The 20,281-nt window shown below is 40.4% G+C and overlaps 2 protein-coding genes and 1 long non-coding RNA gene across 11 annotated transcripts in view; all 3 read right to left on the reverse strand.

Moving 5' to 3' along the window:
* The window catches only part of LOC149981242 (uncharacterized), a 29,848-nt gene extending 27,084 nt beyond the window's left edge, over positions 1-2,764 (reverse strand). For 5 of the 8 annotated variants that reach the window (XR_016483521.1, XR_016483520.1, XR_016483518.1 and 2 more), the window contains exon 1: positions 2,397-2,764. This is a non-coding gene — a long non-coding RNA (uncharacterized LOC149981242). Of the gene's footprint in view, positions 1-1,417; positions 1,813-2,396 lie in introns of those variants that run through there. The other 3 variants (XR_016483524.1, XR_016483523.1, XR_016483522.1) reach the window with 3 other exon arrangements.
* Positions 2,765-9,053: 6,289 nt separating this feature from the next.
* On the reverse strand, positions 9,054-10,754 carry LOC100136637 (decoy receptor 3 protein-like). Its single transcript, NM_001124614.1, is given in 4 exon segments — positions 9,054-9,571; positions 9,790-9,972; positions 10,113-10,512; positions 10,733-10,754. Coding segments are annotated over 4 exon segments (858 nt in total). The 5' UTR covers positions 10,742-10,754; the 3' UTR covers positions 9,054-9,305.
* Positions 10,755-11,579: 825 nt separating this feature from the next.
* rtel1 (regulator of telomere elongation helicase 1) overlaps positions 11,580-20,281 on the reverse strand; it is a 56,529-nt gene continuing 47,827 nt past the window's right edge. For both annotated transcript variants that reach the window (XM_021615871.3, XM_090184426.1), the window contains exons 28-33: positions 16,297-16,510; positions 13,906-14,043; positions 13,020-13,178; positions 12,463-12,687; positions 12,173-12,292; positions 11,580-11,826 (exon numbers count right to left, since the gene is read on the reverse strand). In XM_021615871.3, the coding sequence (XP_021471546.3) occupies positions 11,762-11,826; positions 12,173-12,292; positions 12,463-12,687; positions 13,020-13,178; positions 13,906-14,043; positions 16,297-16,510 (921 nt within the window). In that variant the 3' untranslated portion in view covers positions 11,580-11,761. The remainder of the gene's footprint in view (positions 11,827-12,172; positions 12,293-12,462; positions 12,688-13,019; positions 13,179-13,905; positions 14,044-16,296; positions 16,511-20,281) is intronic.

A 20,281-nucleotide genomic window follows, 5' to 3' on the forward strand; every position in this document is an offset into this window, starting at 1 on the left:
TATTGGAGTGGCCATCACAAAGCCATGACCACAATCCTATAGGAAATTTGTGGGCTGAACTGAAAGTGTGTGCGAGCAAGGAGGCACACAAACCTGACTCAGTTACACCAGCTCTGTTGGGAGGAATGGGCCAAAATTCACCCAACTTATTGTGGAAAATTTGTGGAAAGCTATCCGAAAGGTTTGACCCAAGTTATACAATTTAAAGGCAATGCTACCAAATACTAATTGAGTGCATGTACACTTCTGACACTGGGAATGTAATGAAAGAAATAAAAGCTGAAATAAATCATTCTGACATTTCACATTCTTAAAATAAAGTGGTGATCCTAACCGACCTAAGACAGGGAATTTTTACTAGGATTAAATGTCAGGAATTGTGAAAAACTGAGTTCAAATGTAGTTGGCTAAGGTGCATGTAAACTTCCGACTTCAACTGTATGGGGCTAAACGGATGGGGTTGGCTTAGATCGTTGACAACATGTAAACTTTATTTAGTCTCCGATGTTTATTGAAAATGAGCTCTTGTTGTCTCTCAAATATATTGCTACTGTCGGTTAACTAGCTATCGAATTTGCGCCATGTTAGCATAGACGCCTCAAAACAAGACATGATATCAAGAACAATGATTTTCCACATGGTAGCTTCTTGTCATTGTTGCTAGCGATATGGCCATCCAAAATCACAGCAACATACAGCCTTCTGCCCCACTGAAGTGTGCGTGTTGTTTTCATACGGTTGTCAGCTAACCCATCTATGTGCATTATGTATTTTTGGCTTAAAATTAGATGAGAGTAGGCCTCCCGAGTGGTGCAGTGGTCTAAGGCACTGCATTGCAGTGCTACCTGTGCCACAAGAGATCCTGGTTCGAGTCCAGGCTCTGTTGCAGCCGGCCGCAACCGGGTAAGGGGAGGGTTTGGCCGGCAGGGATGCTCTTGTCCCATTGAGCACTAGTGACTCGTGTGGTGGGCCGGGCGCAATGCACGCTAACACGGTCTCCAGGTGTACGGTGTTTTCTCTGACACATTGGTGCGGCTGGCAGGCAGTGTGGATTGGCTGGGTTGTGTTTCAGAGGCTCGACCTTCGCCTCTCCCGAGTCTGTAAGGGATTCTCAGCGATTGGACAAGACGGTAACTTGGATACCACAGAATTGGGGAGAAAAAGGGTCCAATTCCATTCAATAGTAGTACAATAAGCCATTAAAAAGGCATTGCAATTTGTACAGTATTTGTATTTATTAAGGATCCCCATTAGCTGCTGAAGTCCTTATGTAAAGAGAGCACAAGCATTTGTTTTCATAACCTTGCTCTTTGAGAACCAAAACTGTGACTAACAGTGAAACAAATCAACATAACCTCAGCAAAAAAAGAAACGTCCCTTTTTCAGGACCCTGTCTTTCAAAGATAATTCATAAAAATCAAAAAAACTTCAGATCTTTATTGTAAAGAGTTTAAACACTGTTTCCCGTGCTTGATCAAAGAACCATAAACAATTCATGAACATTACAGGCGGTAGGCAATTAAGGTCACAGTTATGAAAACTTAGGACACTAAAGAGGCCTTTCTACAGACTCTGAAAAACACCAAAAGAAAGATGCCCTGCATCCCTGCTCATCTGCGTGAACATGCCTTAGGCATGCTGCAAGGAGGCATGAGGACTGCAGATGTGGCCAAGGCAAGAAATTACAATGTCCGTACTGTGAGATGCCTAAGACAGCGTTACAGGGAGACAGGTCAGACAGCTGATCGTCCTCGCAGTGGCAGACCACGTGTAACAACACCTGCACAGGATTGGTACATCCGAACATCACACCTGCGGGACAGATACAGGAAGGCAACAATAACTGTCAGAGTTACACCAGGAACGCACAATCCCTCCATCAGTGCTCAATCTGTCCGCAATAGGCTGAGAGAGGCTGGACTGAGGGCTTGTGGGCCTGTTGTTAGGCAGGTCCTCATCAGACATCACCGGCAACAACGTGTCCTATGGGCACAAACCCACCGTCGCTGGACCAGAAAGGACTGGCAAAATGTGCTATTCACTGACAAGTCGCGGTTTTGTCTCACCAGGGGTGATGGTCGAATTCATGTTAAAAACCTCTCTGGGATAGGGGGGACGCTTGCGTCCCACTTGGCCAATAGCCAGGGAAAATATAGTGCCAAATTCAAATAAAATACTATACAAATCAAACTTTCATTAAATCACACATGTAAGATACCAAATTAAAGCTACACTCGTTGTGAATCCAGCCATGTCGGATTTCAAAAAGGCTTTTCGGCGAAAGCATAGGATGCTATTATCTGATGATAGCACAACAGTAAACAAAGAGAGAAAGCATATTTCAACCTTGCAGTCGCTACACTAAACGTAGAAATAAAATATAAATCATGCCTTACCTTTGACGAGGTTCTTTTGTTGGCACTCCAATATGTCCCATAAACATCACAAATGGTCCTGTTGTTCGATTAATTCCGTCGATATATATCCAAAATGTCCATTTATTTGGCACGTTTGAGCCAGAAAAACACAGCTTCCAACTTGCGCAACGTCACTACAACATATCTCAAAAGTTACCTGTAAACTTTGCCAAAACATTTCAAACTACTTTTGTAATACAACTTTAGGTATTTTTAAACATTAATAATCGATCAAATTGAATACAGGACAATCTGTGTTCAATACAGGAAGACAACAAACTCACACTACTTTTCAAGTCATGCTCCTCTCTCAAAAAGTAGACTTCAAATCACACTCATTCAAGATGGCCGTACTTCTTCTTACACAAAGGAATAACCTCAACCAATTTCTAAAGACTGGTGACATCCAGTGGAAGCGGTAGGAACTGCAAACAAGTCCCTGAGAAATCTAGTTTCCCAAAGAAAGGTCATTGAATACACAATGACCTCAACAACAAAAAAATCTGAATGATTTGTCCTCAGGGTTTTGCCTGCTACATACGTTCTGTTATACTCACAGACATGATTCAAACAGTTTTAGAAACTTCAGAGTGTTTTCTATCCAAATCTAATAATATTCTTATCTTATATTCTGGGGATGAGTAGCAGGAAGTTGAAATTGGGCACGCTATTTATCCAAAAGTGAAAATGCTGCCCCCTATCCCGAAAAAGTTTTAGTCATCGAAGGAATGACCGCTACACCAAGGCCTGTACTCTGGAGCGGGATCGATTTGGAGGTGGAGAGTCCGTCATGGTCTGGAGCGGTGTGTCACAGCATCATCGGACTGAGCTTGTTGTCATTGCAGGCAATCTCAATGCTGTGCGTTACAGGGAATACATCCTCCTCCCTCATGTGGTACCCTTCCTGCAGGCTCATCCTGACATGACCCTCCAGCATGACAATGCCACTGCTCGTTCTGTGCGTGATTTCCTGCAAGACAGGAATGTCAGTGTTCTGCCATGGCCAGCGAAGAGCCCGGATCTCAATCCCATTGAGCACGTCTTGGACCTGTTGGATCAGAGGGTGAGGGCTAGGGCCATTCCCCCAAGAAATGTCTGGGAACTTGCAGGTGCCTTGGTGGAAGAGTTGGGTAACATCTCACAGCAAGAACTGGCAAATCTGGTGCAGTTCATGAGGAGGAGATGCACTGCAGTACTTATTGCAGCTGGTGGTCACACCAGATACTGACTGTTAGTTTTGATTTTGACCCCCCCTTTGTTCAGGGACACATTATTCCATATCTTTTAGTCACATGTCTGAAGAACTTGTTCAGTTTATGTCTCAGTTGTTGAAACTTATGTTCATACAAATATGTACACGTTAAGTTTGCTGAAAATAAATACAGTTGACAGTGAGAGGACGTTTCTTTTTTTGATGAGTTTAGCAGGCAGATTATGAAGACAATTATAAGGGCACAAGGCAAGACCCAGATGCAGACACAGGAGGCATATGGTTTGAGTCTTTGATATGTATTAATCAATCCAAAAGGCGTAGGCAAGAGAATTGCCTGTCCACGACCAAAGGTTAAAACCAGTTCATACATAGTGGCAGGCAGGCTCGAGGTCAGGGCAGGCAGAATGGTCAGGCAGGCGGGTACGGAGTCAAAAAACAGGCAAGTGTCAAAACCGGGAGGACTAGCAAAAAGAGAATAGAAGCAGGAGTACGGGAAAACATGCTGGTTGACTTGAAAGACATACAAGACAAACTGGCACAGAGAGACAGGAAACACAGGGATAAATACACCAGGGAAAATAAGCGACACCTGGAGGGGGTTGAGACAATCACAAGGACAGGGGAAACAGATCAGGGTGTGACAACAATCAAATATCTGTATCAGTACAGAAAGGACTTTTCCATGCTGTCATTGGAAAATAAGCTAGAATAATACACACAACCCACATGATGGAGACAATACTGTATGACAGAGAACTTCTTAAGGCTAGGCGTCCAGCTAGCAGGACACCTGTCGACAACATCCGGTGGAATTGGAGGGTGCGCAATTCAAATAAATAATTGTAATATTAAATATTTATGAACATACAAATCTTATATCGGTTCAAATCTTAAATTATTTTTAATCTAACCGCATTGTCCGATTTACAATAGGCTTTACAGCGAAAACATACCATGCGATTGTTTGAGGCACCCCACAACATATTTTTCAACCAACACAGGCTTCATAAAATCACAAATAGTGATTAAATAAATCACTTACTTTTGAAAATCTTCCTCTGTTTGCAATCCAAAGGGTCCCAGCTACAACATGAATGGTTGTTTGGTTATAGAAAATCCTTCTTTATAATCGCAAAAATTCTGTTTAGTTGGCACCATCGATTTCAGTAATCCACTCGTTCAACATGCAGACAACATGCAGAATCCAAAAAGCTACCACTAAATTTTGTTCAAACAAGTCAAACTACATTTCTATGCAATCCTCAGGTACCTTAAAATGTAAATAAACTATAATATGTCATGCGGAAAGAAGTTTGTTCAATAGAAAAATAAAATAAAATTAGCAGGCGCGCGTCCTTTTCGTTGCACGCTGACAGACTGATTTTCCACAACTATAAACAGGTGGGAATTTATGTTGTGAATGGGGAGGCCTGAGTTTGACAACTTTAAACAGGTGGGAATTTATGTAGTGAATGGGGATGCCTGAGTTTGACAACTATAAACAGGTGGGAATTTATGTTGTGAATGGGGAGGCCTGAGTTTGACAACTTTAAACAGGTGGGAATTTATGTAGTGGATGGGGATGCCTGAGTTTGACAACTATAAACAGGTGGGAATTTATGTTGTGAATGGGGATGCCTGAGTTTGACAACTATAAACAGGTGGGAATTTATGTTGTGAATGGGGATGCCTGAGTTTGACAACTATAAACAGGTGGGAATTTATGTAGTGAATGGGGATGCCTGAGTTTGACAACTTTAAACAGGTGGGAATTTATGTAGTGAATGAGGATGCCTGAGTTTGAACATTTGAAACAGTTGGGATTTTTTGGAGTGAACTTAGGGAGCTGCTGTTTAGGGAGCTTGTGAAATTAAAAAGTATTTTCCGGGTAGGTCTGCCTGAGTTTAAGTAACAGATGAAAATACGCCTTCTGGAGTGGCCCAGTCAGTCCTGACCTCAACGCGATTGAGATGCTGTGGCATGACCTCAAGAGAGCAGTGCACAACAGACATCCCAAGAATATTGCTGAACTGAAACAGTTTTGTCAAACAGGAATGGTCCAAAATTCCTCCTGACCGTTGTGCATGTCTGATCCGCAACTACAGAAAACATTTGGTTGAGGTTATTGCTGCCAAAGGAAAGTCAACCAGATATTAAATCCAAGGGTTCACATACTTTTTCCACCCTGCACTGTGAATGTTTACACACTGTGTTCAACAAAGACATGAAAACGTATAATTGTTTGTGTTATTAATTTAGGCAGACTGTGTTTGTCTATTGTTGTGACCTAGATGAAGATCAAATGTTATGACCAATTTATGAAGAAATCCAGGTAATTCCAAAGGGTTCACATACTTTTCTTGCCACTGTACATATACAGGTTTTGAAGTGGTGCAGGAGGCTGCCACACTGGGTGCCCGGAGAACTGTTGTTGTTGGGCATTAATTACCTTGCTCAAAGGCACACAGCAGGAAATGGCATCTAAGATTTGATATCAGCAACCCTCCGGTTGCCAGCTCACTTCCCACCAGATTTTTCCCGTTGGACCCAGAAATCAAACTGGCAAACCTCATGTTGCTGGCTCTCCTACCTAAGCACTAGGCTACCAGCCACCCCAGGTGTCTGTAATTATCTCTGGCTCTCTGTGTGGCCTTATCACATGTAAAATATATAAAATAATCAAATAAGATGATTTTAAAATGTAAAAAATGTAATGACAAAGCTGTAAAACATAATCATAAAAATAAATCATAAAAACTTAGAGAATACCATTGGTGTTTAAAATGAGGGTTTCAGCATGAAATATACTTCTTTTTTTACACACTTTTATGTCAATATGTCTTTGTTGTAAATATTTTGGTGCCAAACTGGTGGCAGTTGTGAAAAAAAGTAAATAGTTCATTTAAAGTAATTGTTAATTAGATAATTTTTTCATTAATTAGACAATTTTCTCTATAACCATATGGCATATCCACTAGAAATTAATGGAAAATACAGACACAGATAAACATATACATAGTTAATTCTGAAAGTTTTCACACCCCTTGACTTTTTCCATATTTTGTTATGTTATAAATTGGGATTCAAATATATTTTCTTTTTTGTTAATGATCAAAATACTCTGTAATGTCAAAGTTGAATAAAAATTCCCCCCAAAAAATGTGATCAATGATAAATAAAAGAGTAATATATCTTGATTAGATAAGTATTCAACCCCCTGAGTCAATGCATGTTATATCATCACCTTTGGCAGCGATAACAGCTGTGAGTCTTTTTGGGAAAGCGTCTAAGAGCTTTGCACACCTGGATTTGACAATATTTGCCCAACTCTTTAAGCGCTGTCAAGTTGGTTGTTGATCATTGCTAACTATGCCATTCAATGTCATCAATGTCATCTTGGTAAGCAACTCCAGTGTATATTTGGCCTTGAGTTTTAGGTTACTGTCCTCCTTAAAGGTGAATTTATCTCCCAGCGTCTGTTGGAAAGCAGACTGAACCAGGTTTTCCTCTATGATTTTGCCCTTGCTTAGCTCTTTTTCATTTCTTCTTATCCAAATGAAGGCATTTCCATACCATGATGCAGCCACCACCATGCTTGAAAATATGAAGAGGGGTACTCAGTGAGGTGTTGTGTTCATCCCAAACATAGTGCTTTGTATTCAGGACAAAAAGTTAATTTCTTTGCCACTTCATTGCAGTATTACTTTAGTGCCTCATTGCAAACAGGATGATGTTTTGGAATATTTTTATTCTTTACAGACTTATTTTCATTCTGTCATTTAGGTTAATATTGTGGAGTAACTACAATGTTATTGATCCATCCTCAGTTTTCTCTTACCACAGCCTTTAAAGTCAATGTGAAGCATGGGGGTGGAAACATCATGCTTTGGGGCTGTTTTTCTGCAAAGGGACCAGGACGACTGATCCGTGTAAAGGAAAGAATGAATGGGGCCATGTATCGTGAGATTTTGAGTGAACACCTCCTTCCATCAGCAAGGGCATTGAAGATGAAACGTGGCTGGGTCTTTCAGCATGACAATGATACCAAACACACCGCCCGGGCAACGAGGGAGTGGAGGAGGAGGAGTGGAGGAATGGGCCAAAATACCAGCAACAGTGTGTGAAAACCTTGTGAAGACTTACAGAAAACGTTTGACCTCTGTCATTGCCAATAAAGGGTAAATAACAAAGTATTGAGAAACTTTTGTTATTGACCAAATAATTATTTTCCACCCTAATTTGCAAATAAATTCATAAAAAATCCTACAATGTGATTTTCTGGATTTTTTTTCTAATTTTGTCTGTCATAGTTGAAGTGTACCTATGATGAAAATTACAGGTCTCTCATATTTTTAAGTGGGAGAACTTGCACAATTGGTGGCTGACTAAATACTTTTTATGCCCCACTGTACATACTTTGTGTATTTCATATTTCCTATTGTTATTTCTCATGTTTTTTTCTAGTAATACATTGTTATTGATTATTGCATTGTTGGGTTTTGAGTTTGCAATAAAGTAATTTCACTGTAATTGTGCATGTGACATTAAAAACTTGAAACTAAGGCGGTACAGGCCAGTACGGGGTCCAAGCAAAATATATGGTGGTGGTAAGCCGTACCGGTAAAATGTGAGCCTATCACAATTAATACAACATGCCCAAAAAACTATAAGCTTTTACACCATTATTTAACATTATTGCATGTCAGCCTCATGACAAATTAGATAATTGACTAGAAACCGGGTGGTTTTCGCTCCAAATTGTGATATGAGAAGAACACTTACATTTTGTCAAGACAGAGATGAGTGGCCGAGACGCTTGAGGACAAGGCAGAGATGAGTGGCCGAGACCGAGGAGCGCGTGGACAACAGTGGATGAATCAATTCAGGCTACAAGTGTAGGCCTAATGAAAATACACGTAGGTGTTTTGTAAGGGATGTTTCTCCATTCATCAAATTGCTGGTGCACAGTTTGGATGCTGAAATGATTTTGTGAATGAACGAATGTGCGAGGGTAGTTTACAGGAGCGCCTTTGTTTGACAATCAGATGAAAACATGACTGGTTGTGTTTCTGAAACATTAACCCTTGTGTAGTCTTAACATTCTGTATACTGCCCTTGTCCTAAGGGTAAAACATGACCCGCCTTCACTAAACCCCTAAAATAAAGCAGCTTAATCTAATTTTAAACCACAAATCTATTTTGCATGAAGAAACATCACAAACATTGTGAATATCTGGGTTTTCCCTCTTTATAATGCATAAAGACTGCATTTAAATCAGTGGACACCACTCATTTTAATTACAACACACCTGTCATAATTGTTTTCTTCACTAAAGTAGACGTTTATTATTATTATTGCTAAAGGTACTGCATAGGTGTAAACATATATTTGTTTAGCCTAAGAAAGTAGCAGAAATAGTTAGTCGTTTTGAATGCATTTTATTGAAGGGAAACAATAAGTCTTGAACTTTTTTGGCAACATAGTGATATATTCTGATATACTGCACAATGAGGAATTCAACGACAAAACACTAGTCTTCTATTTTTTTTAAACCATTGCCCCCACCCACAAGGTGTATAAACAACATTAAATAAGAATAAAATAAGATAATGGATACAAAACAAAAACATGAAGAAAATAAACTGTTTACAATATGTGGTGATTTCTATTAGCCCTATAAATTCATATGGAGAAACCATTTGTTAACTTTAGTTCTTAAATGGAGCAGCCTGTCTGTGTTCAGGATATCACGCATTTGAATAGCAAAATGTTTGCCAGCTTTGTTCTTAATAGTTTTGAGGAGGTCTAGTACAGTTGCATTATTGGTTGTGGCTTTACCAGCACTCCTCCTGAGCACAGCCACCAGTCTTTTGTCCTTTCTTGGTGTGAGGATCTGCAGTGACAGGAATTCCATCAACTCCCCATCACAGATAGCTTCACCTGAGTGGTTGAGAGAGTGAGAGAGAAAGAGAAAAGGAGAGAAACCAAGACCATATTAATTGACTGCATTACAATAAATAATTCCACCTTTTGTGACACACAATTAAGGCTTTTCATTTTCAGTTCTGGTAGATAAGAAAACATAAAACAATTATCATGAATAAATGTTTTTCCCCATGCCTACAAAAGACTAAACAGAACCGACAAAATATTCTCACCTTCATGTGTTCTTGAACCATTCGTACATGCTGAGCAGTAAACATCATTCATGTCATTGCCAGGTATAGTGGTGCGACCTGGGGGGCACACAGAAAACTTCTGACAGGCTTTCCTACTGGAGGACACTGCAGAGAAGAAGCCCACTGGGCAAGGTTCACACTTCACATCAGTGTGTGCGGTTCCTGGAAAATAAGTATATTGATCATACAAAGTGTATTTAATCTGTAAACAGATTGCAGTGGTTTGCAGAGCCAACTGGAAACATAGCAGTGGAAAAGGTGTATTCATTATGAAAGGTAGCCAAACATATCACTTAACCTACCATTAGAGATTACCCCTTCCCCGGGTGGACACCTTCTGTGCCTTGAACATGACCCATGTGTCATGTAGAACCCGTCCTTGCACTCGCACTGTCGGTTGTGCAGTTGGGTGCACGGTACGCTTTCAATCTCATCAGCCGTGCAAAAACGATTGCAGTATTGACACCGCTCGATGTAGTTCCAGATCTCTGTGTAGTGGGACTTTGGACAAGGTCCGCAGTCGCTCTTGCGGTCCTTTGTGCAATGCTTCAGTAAGTATGTTCCAGGAGCGCATAGGTCGCACGTAAGGGAATCCCCTGTCGCGTCATCTCTCCAGATATAAGTCGGCGTGTGAGCGCCTGACACTGGCACGCTGCCACCACAGAGCGCAAATACCAGGAGAGGCAGAAAACAATTTGTCAGCTATTGGAAGAAAGAGTAATGTTATCATTTAGAATCAATCATAACTTTTGTGTGGTCTACGTCTCTCAATATGACTGTCCAAATCCAGCAAATTACTATTTAATTTGAGGCGTTCAGCTTCAAGAGTTAAATAGCCTTGCCTACACCATAGCCTAATATTCATTTATTTCCCATAGGCACTGAAGAGCTCGCTATGTTTGAGCAGAGAAATAATACTCACCGGATGCATTTTTCTCTCTAGTCAGCTAGCAACTGATGTTAACATGTTCGTCTTTTGAATTTATAGGGCCTACATCGCTGATGACTAATACTCGGGGAAGCCCTTTCCAATGACAAGAGCAAAATTACCGCTTCCGCAGCATCAGTTTTGTCTTTGGTGTTACATAAACTAGACGTAACATATTAAACATAAATCCGGGACAGTCAAATTAATATATGTTACCTTTGGTATGGTTAAATAAGTCAGGTTACTTAAGGCAAAAACGAAAGGCGGGTATTTGGTCGGGTGTATAAAGCGAAGTCTAGCAACCCAAAAGTTGTGTTCGAATCTCAGTGACAACCGTTGCAACTATTTCCTACTTTTCAACTCCATAGCATGTTAGCTAATCCTTCCCTTAACAGTTTATGCGAACCCTCCCCCCAGCTAGCTAACTTCAGTCACAATAAATTGGAAATCGGGCAATATTTTCGCGATTTCGTAACATTGTACGTTTTGCAAATTCGTAACATATCATACTTAATGGACGATGGACATCCACAAATTAATATATACCATACGAAATGCAACATATGTTCAAGACCATAGGTTGTTTGCATACCAATAATTTATCCCATCCTGATGTGCTCACGTGTGAACAAGTAGTGTATACTTCAGGAGAAAGTGTTATGTCTAACAGTTAATTTAACAGTTTCGATACTGTCATATTTCAGTTGATTATGTGTAAAGGAGGTTGACAAAGCAGCTCTTAGCACCCATCAAAGCCTTTCTGATAAGAAAACAACTGAGTGTGGTAAATAACCTAATATTTGGATCAATATCTTACATGATATAATAACAAAAGAAACAATCACATCAACATTTGTTTAATAAAAAAAGTTATAAAATATGTTGGGAAAATATTACCATAATCTGCATACATTTATTACAACACCACAAAACCCTAACTTTTTACCACAATTTCCATACAATAAAAAGCTAGCAGCATCAGAGTAGGGGGATTCTTCTTAGAGGCTCCATTTCCAACAGCTTTCATTTCCTTTGGCTGCTGGGAAAGAAAGAGGAGATCTTCCTTTGTGCTTTCCCAGGCGTCGAAACTGAAAGAGACCCAAAAGTGCATTGAAAATTGGTTGACACTGTAAAATTCTGTTAATGTGTTCACATCTTTTATATGCTTATGTCTTTTTCAACTCTAACGTTGTTAAATTACATTTAATCACATTACTACATTATTAAATTAAAATGGTCATTATTGCAAACCAGCTGTTTAACACTACCAAAGTGTTAATTAACAACACCTGTTAAACAAAAATAATGGGTTCAATAATTACTTATATAGACTTTATGCTCACTGTAGTTACAATAGTGCTGACAATACAAGGACTTCTCCTGAATTGCTACAAGTTATTCTCTCTTGAAGGCACTTGCGAATTGTACATTCACCTTTTATTAGTTGGCCTGAAATCCCAGAGGAAGCACTTGAGCCTGTGGAGTCACCTATCAAGGCATCCAGCATCTCTTTGTACTGTTTCTTATGGTGAGGCCGAATGAACAGGGCAAATGCTAGGGACACAAAGGATGACAAAAATAATATGCATCTATGCCATAGCATTTCATGGTTCATCGATGTTTGTTCAAATGTTAAGATTTGATTTAATTGAATTTCAGATTTAAGTGTGAATGCAAAGAACTGTGCTTGCCAAGACGCTCAACTCTAATAGGCAAGAACTTACTGCTAAGGAGGTTAAAGTCTTCGTTTTTCTCAGTTAACAAACTCACTACTGTGCCCACCAGGCTATCATAGTTGTCGGTCTTCTTATAGCTCTGAATAGCTGAGAACAGTTGGTTGGACTTCTCAAGTCCAATGGATTTTTTCACATCTGCTATGAAACTGACGTAGATTTGACTCTTCTGAGCAGACTGGACTGGTGCTTGGCCTTCGCATTTAGGATCATCAACTGGTGAGCACAGAACAAGACAAACACATCCAATCCTGTCAGGATTTGGCCAAACCAGTAAAAAAAAAAAAGCATGTCAACTTTTATACAGTATATGCGTGAATGTGGCCTCCCATATCTTTGTGTCATGCTCATACATAGCCATGAAAGATGTGGTGGTATTTCATGGCATAACTTGGTTGGCAAAAGATTGGAAAAATAACACCACATCTGTCATGGCGAAAGTTTGAACAACGTTGTAGGGAATTGTGTCAGCTTAATTTGTAACATTTCTATCTGAAACGTTATGAACATTCCATCTCACGGAATACACTCCAGGTATCTAGCAGTACCTGTAAGCACTTTATTCTTTGGCAAATGCTCCTCTGTAGTCAATCCGTGGATTCCAAGGTGATGGCCACCTTTATTAAGCAGCAGACTGGCGTTGAGCTGACTGCAGGAGGAGCTTGAATCAGAAGCAACAGCAACACTCGTCAGCTTTCCCGGCTTGGCTTTAAAACAAAAGCAAATCAAGGTTACTGGGTTGTTCAGGGGGTGAAATACAAAAACACTAAGTTGCATTTTTGAAGCCTTGCTGCAAAGATGGTCATAATTGTCTGACAATTAGGCTCAGGGCCAGCTCCAGGCATATGTGACATAAGCGGTCACTTAGGGCCCCTGGGAGAGTTATTAGCATAGTAGAAAAAACAAGGTGCAATTTCTACATTAGGCTGTGAGTCTCTTGTTATGTCAGTCATTACATGACATTTTTGCTAAACTTCTCCCCCACACCATGGCAAAATGTCTAGAATTGCAGAAAGCTTGCTTTAAAACTGCAACATTTTCTCCACTCCCCATGGCAAAATGTGTAGAATTGCAGGAAATTCACTTTATTTTTTTTTCTCTTGCCGTCGTGAAGAGGGGGCCACTAAAATGTTTTGTCCATGAGGTGTGGGGCCTCCCAACCAAATCTCGCTTAGGGCCCCCAAAAGTCTAGGGCTGGCCCTGATTGGGCTAGTCAGAATGTAATGATTCAGGAGTCACGAACTGGTATGATTAAGCCAAGACACTGGGTGGGTGTCATCTTGCTGCACAAAGGTATCCTTGCTTAAATGTGAAATGACTCATGCATCACATGTACAATCACACTCTATCCAGTCTCTTGACATGTCTGGAAAATACAGTGTTACTAAATGCATCCTAGTGGTCAGTGTCAGAAACTAGGAATTGACTGCACACCCCCGTTCTGCATCAGCGTTTCTTTCTCCTCCTTTGAGAGAGAGTGATCGGGTTTGTAGCCACAGCCCTGGCCAGTCAGCTCCACACACTTCTCATCAAATCTCTTCTTGTGGTGGGGTCGTATGAACTGGTAGAATCCTGAAATACAGTAAGGTTTGAGGTCAAACCCCAGTGCATATCTGTATGAACAAACCTGTGATATTTGCCATGTATATCTTGAAAATTGTTACATTTCCTAAAAACAGGAATACAATACTACAGTTTGCCAGTTCATAGTTTACACAATTTCCTTGGAATCTTGTATCAGAGAGAAGATCTACGCTACACTAAAGTTTGTGTAACGTTTGTGTACATGTGACTTAATTCATGACTCACCACAAGAGAACTTGTGTAACTAACTTCCTTTTTCCTGCATAACTTACATTATACCATCAACTGCATTACTCATGTGCTGGCTATGACTGTCCATGACCACTTTTAACATCCCGCTTCTAATGGATTCTCTGGTGACAATGATTTCAAAGTCCTGTTACAGTCAAAATGTTGATTAATGTAATTCTCTTGAAGTTATTTGAAAACTGACAGTAATGACCAAAAACAGTAGACATTACAGAACCAGGAAAATCTTTTGACTGTCACACAGGAGTGGCTCATGTTTGGACTTCAGTTCTCATTGTCAGCCCGAACCCTATGGTCTTATACCAGGTCGACCTCAAATTCCAAGAATTGATTCAGGTCAGGTGGGTTGCGGCCTTGCCACGCTGTGTTTAAGAAGGAAAAAAAAGTATACGTGTCTTAGCAGCTTTTACTACTGCGGTGTCTCAGCAGCCACATTATTCCAATGGCATCTGTTAACGCGACACATTCAAACAAAATACCTTGAAAACTTTCTAAAGTAGACCCATAATTTATCAAAATGTTTTCCTAATCAGGCATAGGCTTAATGCAGTTATTTCGGAATAAACTATGCATTCAAAACAGGGATTTTGAGCGATTTTTCAAATGGATGTATGGCAGAAAATATTTAAAGGCTCTTAAGAATTTGAATAAGAATTTTATTTAAAAAATAAAATGCTTGTTGTATTTAAATATTAAATACACAGTCGGGGCAAACAGCGTCAAGGCCGTAATATTTTTGTTTTGTTGTTGTTGACAGGGTGGAAGTGAAATTGCAGTACATATTGGGCTCCGGAGTGGCACTGCGGTCTAAGGCACTGCATCTCAGTGCAAGAGGCATCACTACAGTCCCTGGTTCGAATCCAGGCTGTATCACATCCGTCCGTTTTCCCCATAGGGCGGCGCACAATTGGCCCAGTGTCGTCCAGGTTTTGCCGGAGTAGGCCGTCATTGTAAATAAGAATTTGTTCTTAACAGACTTACCTAGTTAAATAAAACATTTAAATGAAATATATTTTTTATATTCCAAATTGCGAGTGCAATGATGTCCAAGGGAAAGAGACGGTGTCTGTCATTTGCAGTAACTTCTATGTTGTTATAATATTGCAAACGGACGTGGCAGTTTCACCATTAAGAATTTCAGCTTTAAAAGGCATAAATTACTTGTATGCTGTGTAATGAAATGAATGAATGTTTGATTGAGATACTGTATATTTAAGTAGGCTAAATTACTTAAGACAGAAAACAGGACGCACTAACAGCTCGATAGATTATATAAGGCTACTATAGCCTATATGCGAGTCAAGGGAGAAATAACACACCAACTGCATTTGCTGACTTTATCCAATATTTGCCATCCAGTTTATCATAACAAAAAGGTGAGTTTTCAGCTCTTCTCTTTTCTAAGACAAGGGCTGTTTCCTCATCTCCTCACTCCACTCCCTCCCAACTCCGCCGCATTGTTCTTAACACCAGTTTAAATCAATGTACTGTTTTCTAGAAAAGTTTTTTTTGGGGGGGGGGGGGGGGGGGGGTTGGACTCATTACATTTCTGTGATGTCGGACCTTCAGCTCACCGGGCTTGGTTAAGACCAGCCTCATTTTCAGGCCCGATGAGAACTCTAGGTTGGACAAGCCTAAATGACAGCCATCGTTGTCATCCGGGGTCAATGTATGCAAGAGGGGTGCGACTTCAAGCGATGCGACTTCTGATTGCTAGTTATTTTTTCCCTATGCTTCAATCATGCCCTCCCCCACTCCTGGACAGGCTGTGCACACACACACACACACACACACACACACACACACACACACACACACACGCGTCAGGCACATGCAGCAAATGTTTTCCTTTAACATTAGAATGTACCATTGAGTAGGATCCATTTTCTCTAGCTGAGTCAGAGTGACCTGATGACTCCGATGAGCCCAGCAGTGAACACACAAGGCCGAGATCCATTACTATACAAGCTGAACCCACAAGCACACACACACCTCGGAGCAGGTTGTGAGTGTTGGTGTCCCCGGTGAAGAGGTCGGCTGCCTCGGCCAGCAGTTCGTCAAGGTCATCCATCTGTTTGTACGTCTGCAGGGCCACCATGATTCGCTGGAAATTCACCTGACTCAGCGACCTTTTCATTTCCGCCAGGAACGACTTGGCTTTCCCCGCTTTGCCCTCCTCTGACACATTAGGAGACAGAGGGATTTTCTATGGGAGGTGGGAGAGATATGGTTTGTTAGTGTGTCATACATCTTAGTGTGTCTAGCCATGACAGATGCAAGGGTATTTCACTGTGTTCATTTGGTTGGCGAATGAAATGATACCTAAGTTATTTGAACAACGCTGTGGGGAGATGTGCCTGTAAGGTATTTATGCTGAAGCACATATAAAACTGTCACAAGAAATGATGAGTTAGCGTGTGATAACTGTATGCCCCCCAAAACTATAGAAGTCCCTTTACAGTACCTTCGGAAAGTTCAGACCCCTTGACTTTTCCACTTTGTTACATTACTTCCTTATTCTAAAAATATTTCAAAAAGTTGACAAAATACACCATAATGACAAGGCGAAAACAGTTTTTTAAAAATGTTTACAAATGTATTAAAATAAAAAAACAGAAATGCTTTATTTACATAACTATTCAGACCTATTGCTATGAGACTACAAATTGAGCTCAGATGCATCCTGTTTCCATTGATCATACTTGAGAAGTTTCTACAACTTGATTGGACATGATTTGGAAAGGCACACCTGCCTATATAAAAGGTCCACAGTTGACAGTGCATGTCAGAGCAAAAATCAAGCCATGAGGTCAAAGGAATTGTCCGTAAAGCTCCGAGACAGGATTGTGTCGAGGCACAGATCTGGGGAAGGGTACCAAAGTATTAATGCAGCATTGAAGGTCCCCAAGAATGTAGTGGCCTCCATCATTCTTAAATGGAAAAGGTTTAGAACCACCAAGACTCTTCCTAGAGCTGGCGGCCCTCCCAAACTGAGCAATCGAGGGAGAAGGGACATTGGTCAGGGAGGTGACCAAGAACCAAATGATCACAGACAGAGTCCCAGAGTTAATCTGTGGAGATGGGAGAACATTCCAGAAGGACGACCATGTCTCCAGCACTCCACCAATCAGGCCTTTATGGTAGTGGCCAGACGGAAGCCACTCCTCAGTAAAAAAGGCACGATAGCCCACTTGGAGTTTTCCAAAAGGCACTGAAAGACTCTCAGACCATGAGAAACAAGATTCTCTGGCTGATGAAACCAAGATTGAACTCTCTGGCCTGAATGCCAAGCGTCAGAGCACTCAGGTGAAAACCTGCTCCAGAGCACTCAGGACCTCACACTGATTAAAGGGTCTGAATACTTATGTAAATGTGATAGTTTTTTTGTTGTTGTATTAATTAGCAGAAATGTCAACCTGTTTCTGCATTATGGGGCATTGCGTGTAGATTTGTTTTATTATTATAATAAATAAAAAATGTTTTAGAATAATCCTGTAACCTAACAAAATGTGGAAAAATTCAAGGGGTCTGAATACTTTCTGAAGGCACTGTACCTCTGTCTCTCCCTCCACTCATACAGTTCCACTCCATAACATTTGAGTGAGAGCTGTTTGAAGGGGCATAAACGAGGTGGAAGGAAGATTGCTTGGAATTGTACGAGGTCATCACCATGGAGTGTACTGTGGAAAACATTCAAAACAAGGGGACAAAAGAGAGAGCAAAATCTACTCCATACTTTGCAGTCCCTCCAGGATTTAGAAATTCTGAGGTGTCACACAATTTTAACCAATCACCTTAAGTTTTCTTATGCAGTAAAAGTAACAAAAATAAAACATAACATGCCACAATTTCAAAGATTTGACTGAGTTACAGATCATAAGGAAATCCACCCATCTATGGATTTCACATGACTGGGAATACAAATATGCATCTGTTAGTCACTGACACCTTTAAAAAACAAAAGTATGGGCGTGGATCAGAAAACCAGTTAGTATCTGGTGTGACCACCACGTGCCTCATTCAGCGTGACTCATCTCCTTGGCATAGAGTTGATCAGGCTGTTGATTGTGGCCTGTGGAATGTTGTCCCACTCCTCTTCAACGGCTGTGCGAATTTGCTGGATATTTGTGGAAACTGGAACATGCTGTCGTACACGTCGGTCCAGAGCATTGCAACCATCCGCAATGTGTGACATGTCTGGTGAGTATGCAGGCCATGGAAGAACTGGCAGCTTCCAGGAATAGTGTACAGATCCTTGCGGCATGGAGCTGTGCATTATGCTGAAACATGATGTGATGGCGGCGGATGAATGGCACGACAATGGGCCTCAGGATCTCGTTACGGTATCTCTGTGCATTCAAATAGCCATCGACAAAATACGATTGTGTTTGTTGTCCGTAGCTTATGCCTGCACATACCATACCCCCACCTCCACCGTGGGACACTGTTCACGTTGACATCAGCAAACCGCTCGGCCACACGAAGCCATACACGTGGTCTACGGTTTTAAGGCTGTTTGGACTTACGGTCAAATTCTCTAAAACGATGTTGCAGGCGTTTTATGGTAGAGAATTTAACATAAACAAATTATCTGGCAACAGCTCTGGTGAACATTCCTGCAGTCAGCAAGCCAATTGCATGCTCCCTCAGACATCTGTAGCATTGTGTTGTGTGACAGAACTGCACATTTTAGAGTGGCCTTTTATTGTCCCCAGCACAAGGCGCACATGTGTAATGATCATGCTGTTTAATCAGGTTCTTGATATGCCACACCTGTCAGGTGGATGGATTATCTTGTCAAAGTAGCGCACAAAAACAGGGATCTTATATTTCAGCTCATGAAGCATGGGATCAACACTTTACATGTTACTTTTATATTTTTTTCAGTGTAGTTCAATCAAGCCTGTGTTGACAAACTTTTCCCTCCGTCACGCATTTGTGACAAAATGGTTGTCAATAGTTGTGTCATTGGTGTTAAATAATTAATTACTAAGATATACAGGGACCTTGAGCATTCCCTCCAATAGCAAACTATTACTGTGGGAGGGGTCTATATTAAAGAATTAACCTTTTAGTATGTAAAATATGAGGATTCCATTGCTCATGTAGTGCATCTAAATACAAAGTGTCATTGGTGTTACTCAATTTAAATGAAGGCTAATTACATTGTGAACAAAAATATTAATCATATCACTTTAGTAAATGTTCTTTTAAACAGGTTAATAATCGTTCATTTTATGCATCTGTGGCCTCCATTTAAGAAAATCCTCAATGACCTAAAATGTGTCAGTGGTGTTACTACTCCTAGTGGTGGCACAATGTTATCGCAATGGTACAAGTTATTTTAAATATTTAGATGATTTAGAATAGTTAGATCGAAACAAATTACATTTCAACAAATCCCCCCAAAATTAAGTAAATTATTTCCTAAATGCTTTGCCCAAATCAATGCCACCGCAATTCAAAGAACCACCATACCACAGGATTGATTCACCATAGTGTGAAATAAACCTACAACTTATCGTAAAACTTAAAAAAAAAAATTAAACACTTAAGACTTTTAATAGTTGGGCATTGGCACACATTTCAGCAAATAAATGTATGTTTCAAATAACTGTTGGGTCTAAATGAATTGTTTACAAGGTTACAATGGACACCGCTCTGGTCATGAACACAAAGGAGATCTATGAGACTGAGTGACAGTGGGGCCTCTGATTTCACTGCTAGTGCAGGTTGGCTTGACAAAATCCTTAAGTGTATTGAGTTCTCAGTCAGAGACGCCTGGCTCATATAGAAAGAAGCCTGACGCTAATAAGCGGCGATTGTGTTCAGTGACTGAAGCAAATAAATGCCCAGGCTATTAATTTAAGTTTTACGGTAGTATATTTGATAAAACTATCTGGACAAAATTAAACTACACATTTTTCATAGTCCATTCTGTGAATTTCTCTTGAAAACCTATTTAGCCAATTTTATA

This window comes from Oncorhynchus mykiss, chromosome 9 (genome assembly GCF_057628025.1).
Source record: "Oncorhynchus mykiss isolate SJ-2025 chromosome 9, ASM5762802v1, whole genome shotgun sequence".
NCBI classification, from domain to species: domain Eukaryota; kingdom Metazoa; phylum Chordata; class Actinopteri; order Salmoniformes; family Salmonidae; genus Oncorhynchus; species Oncorhynchus mykiss.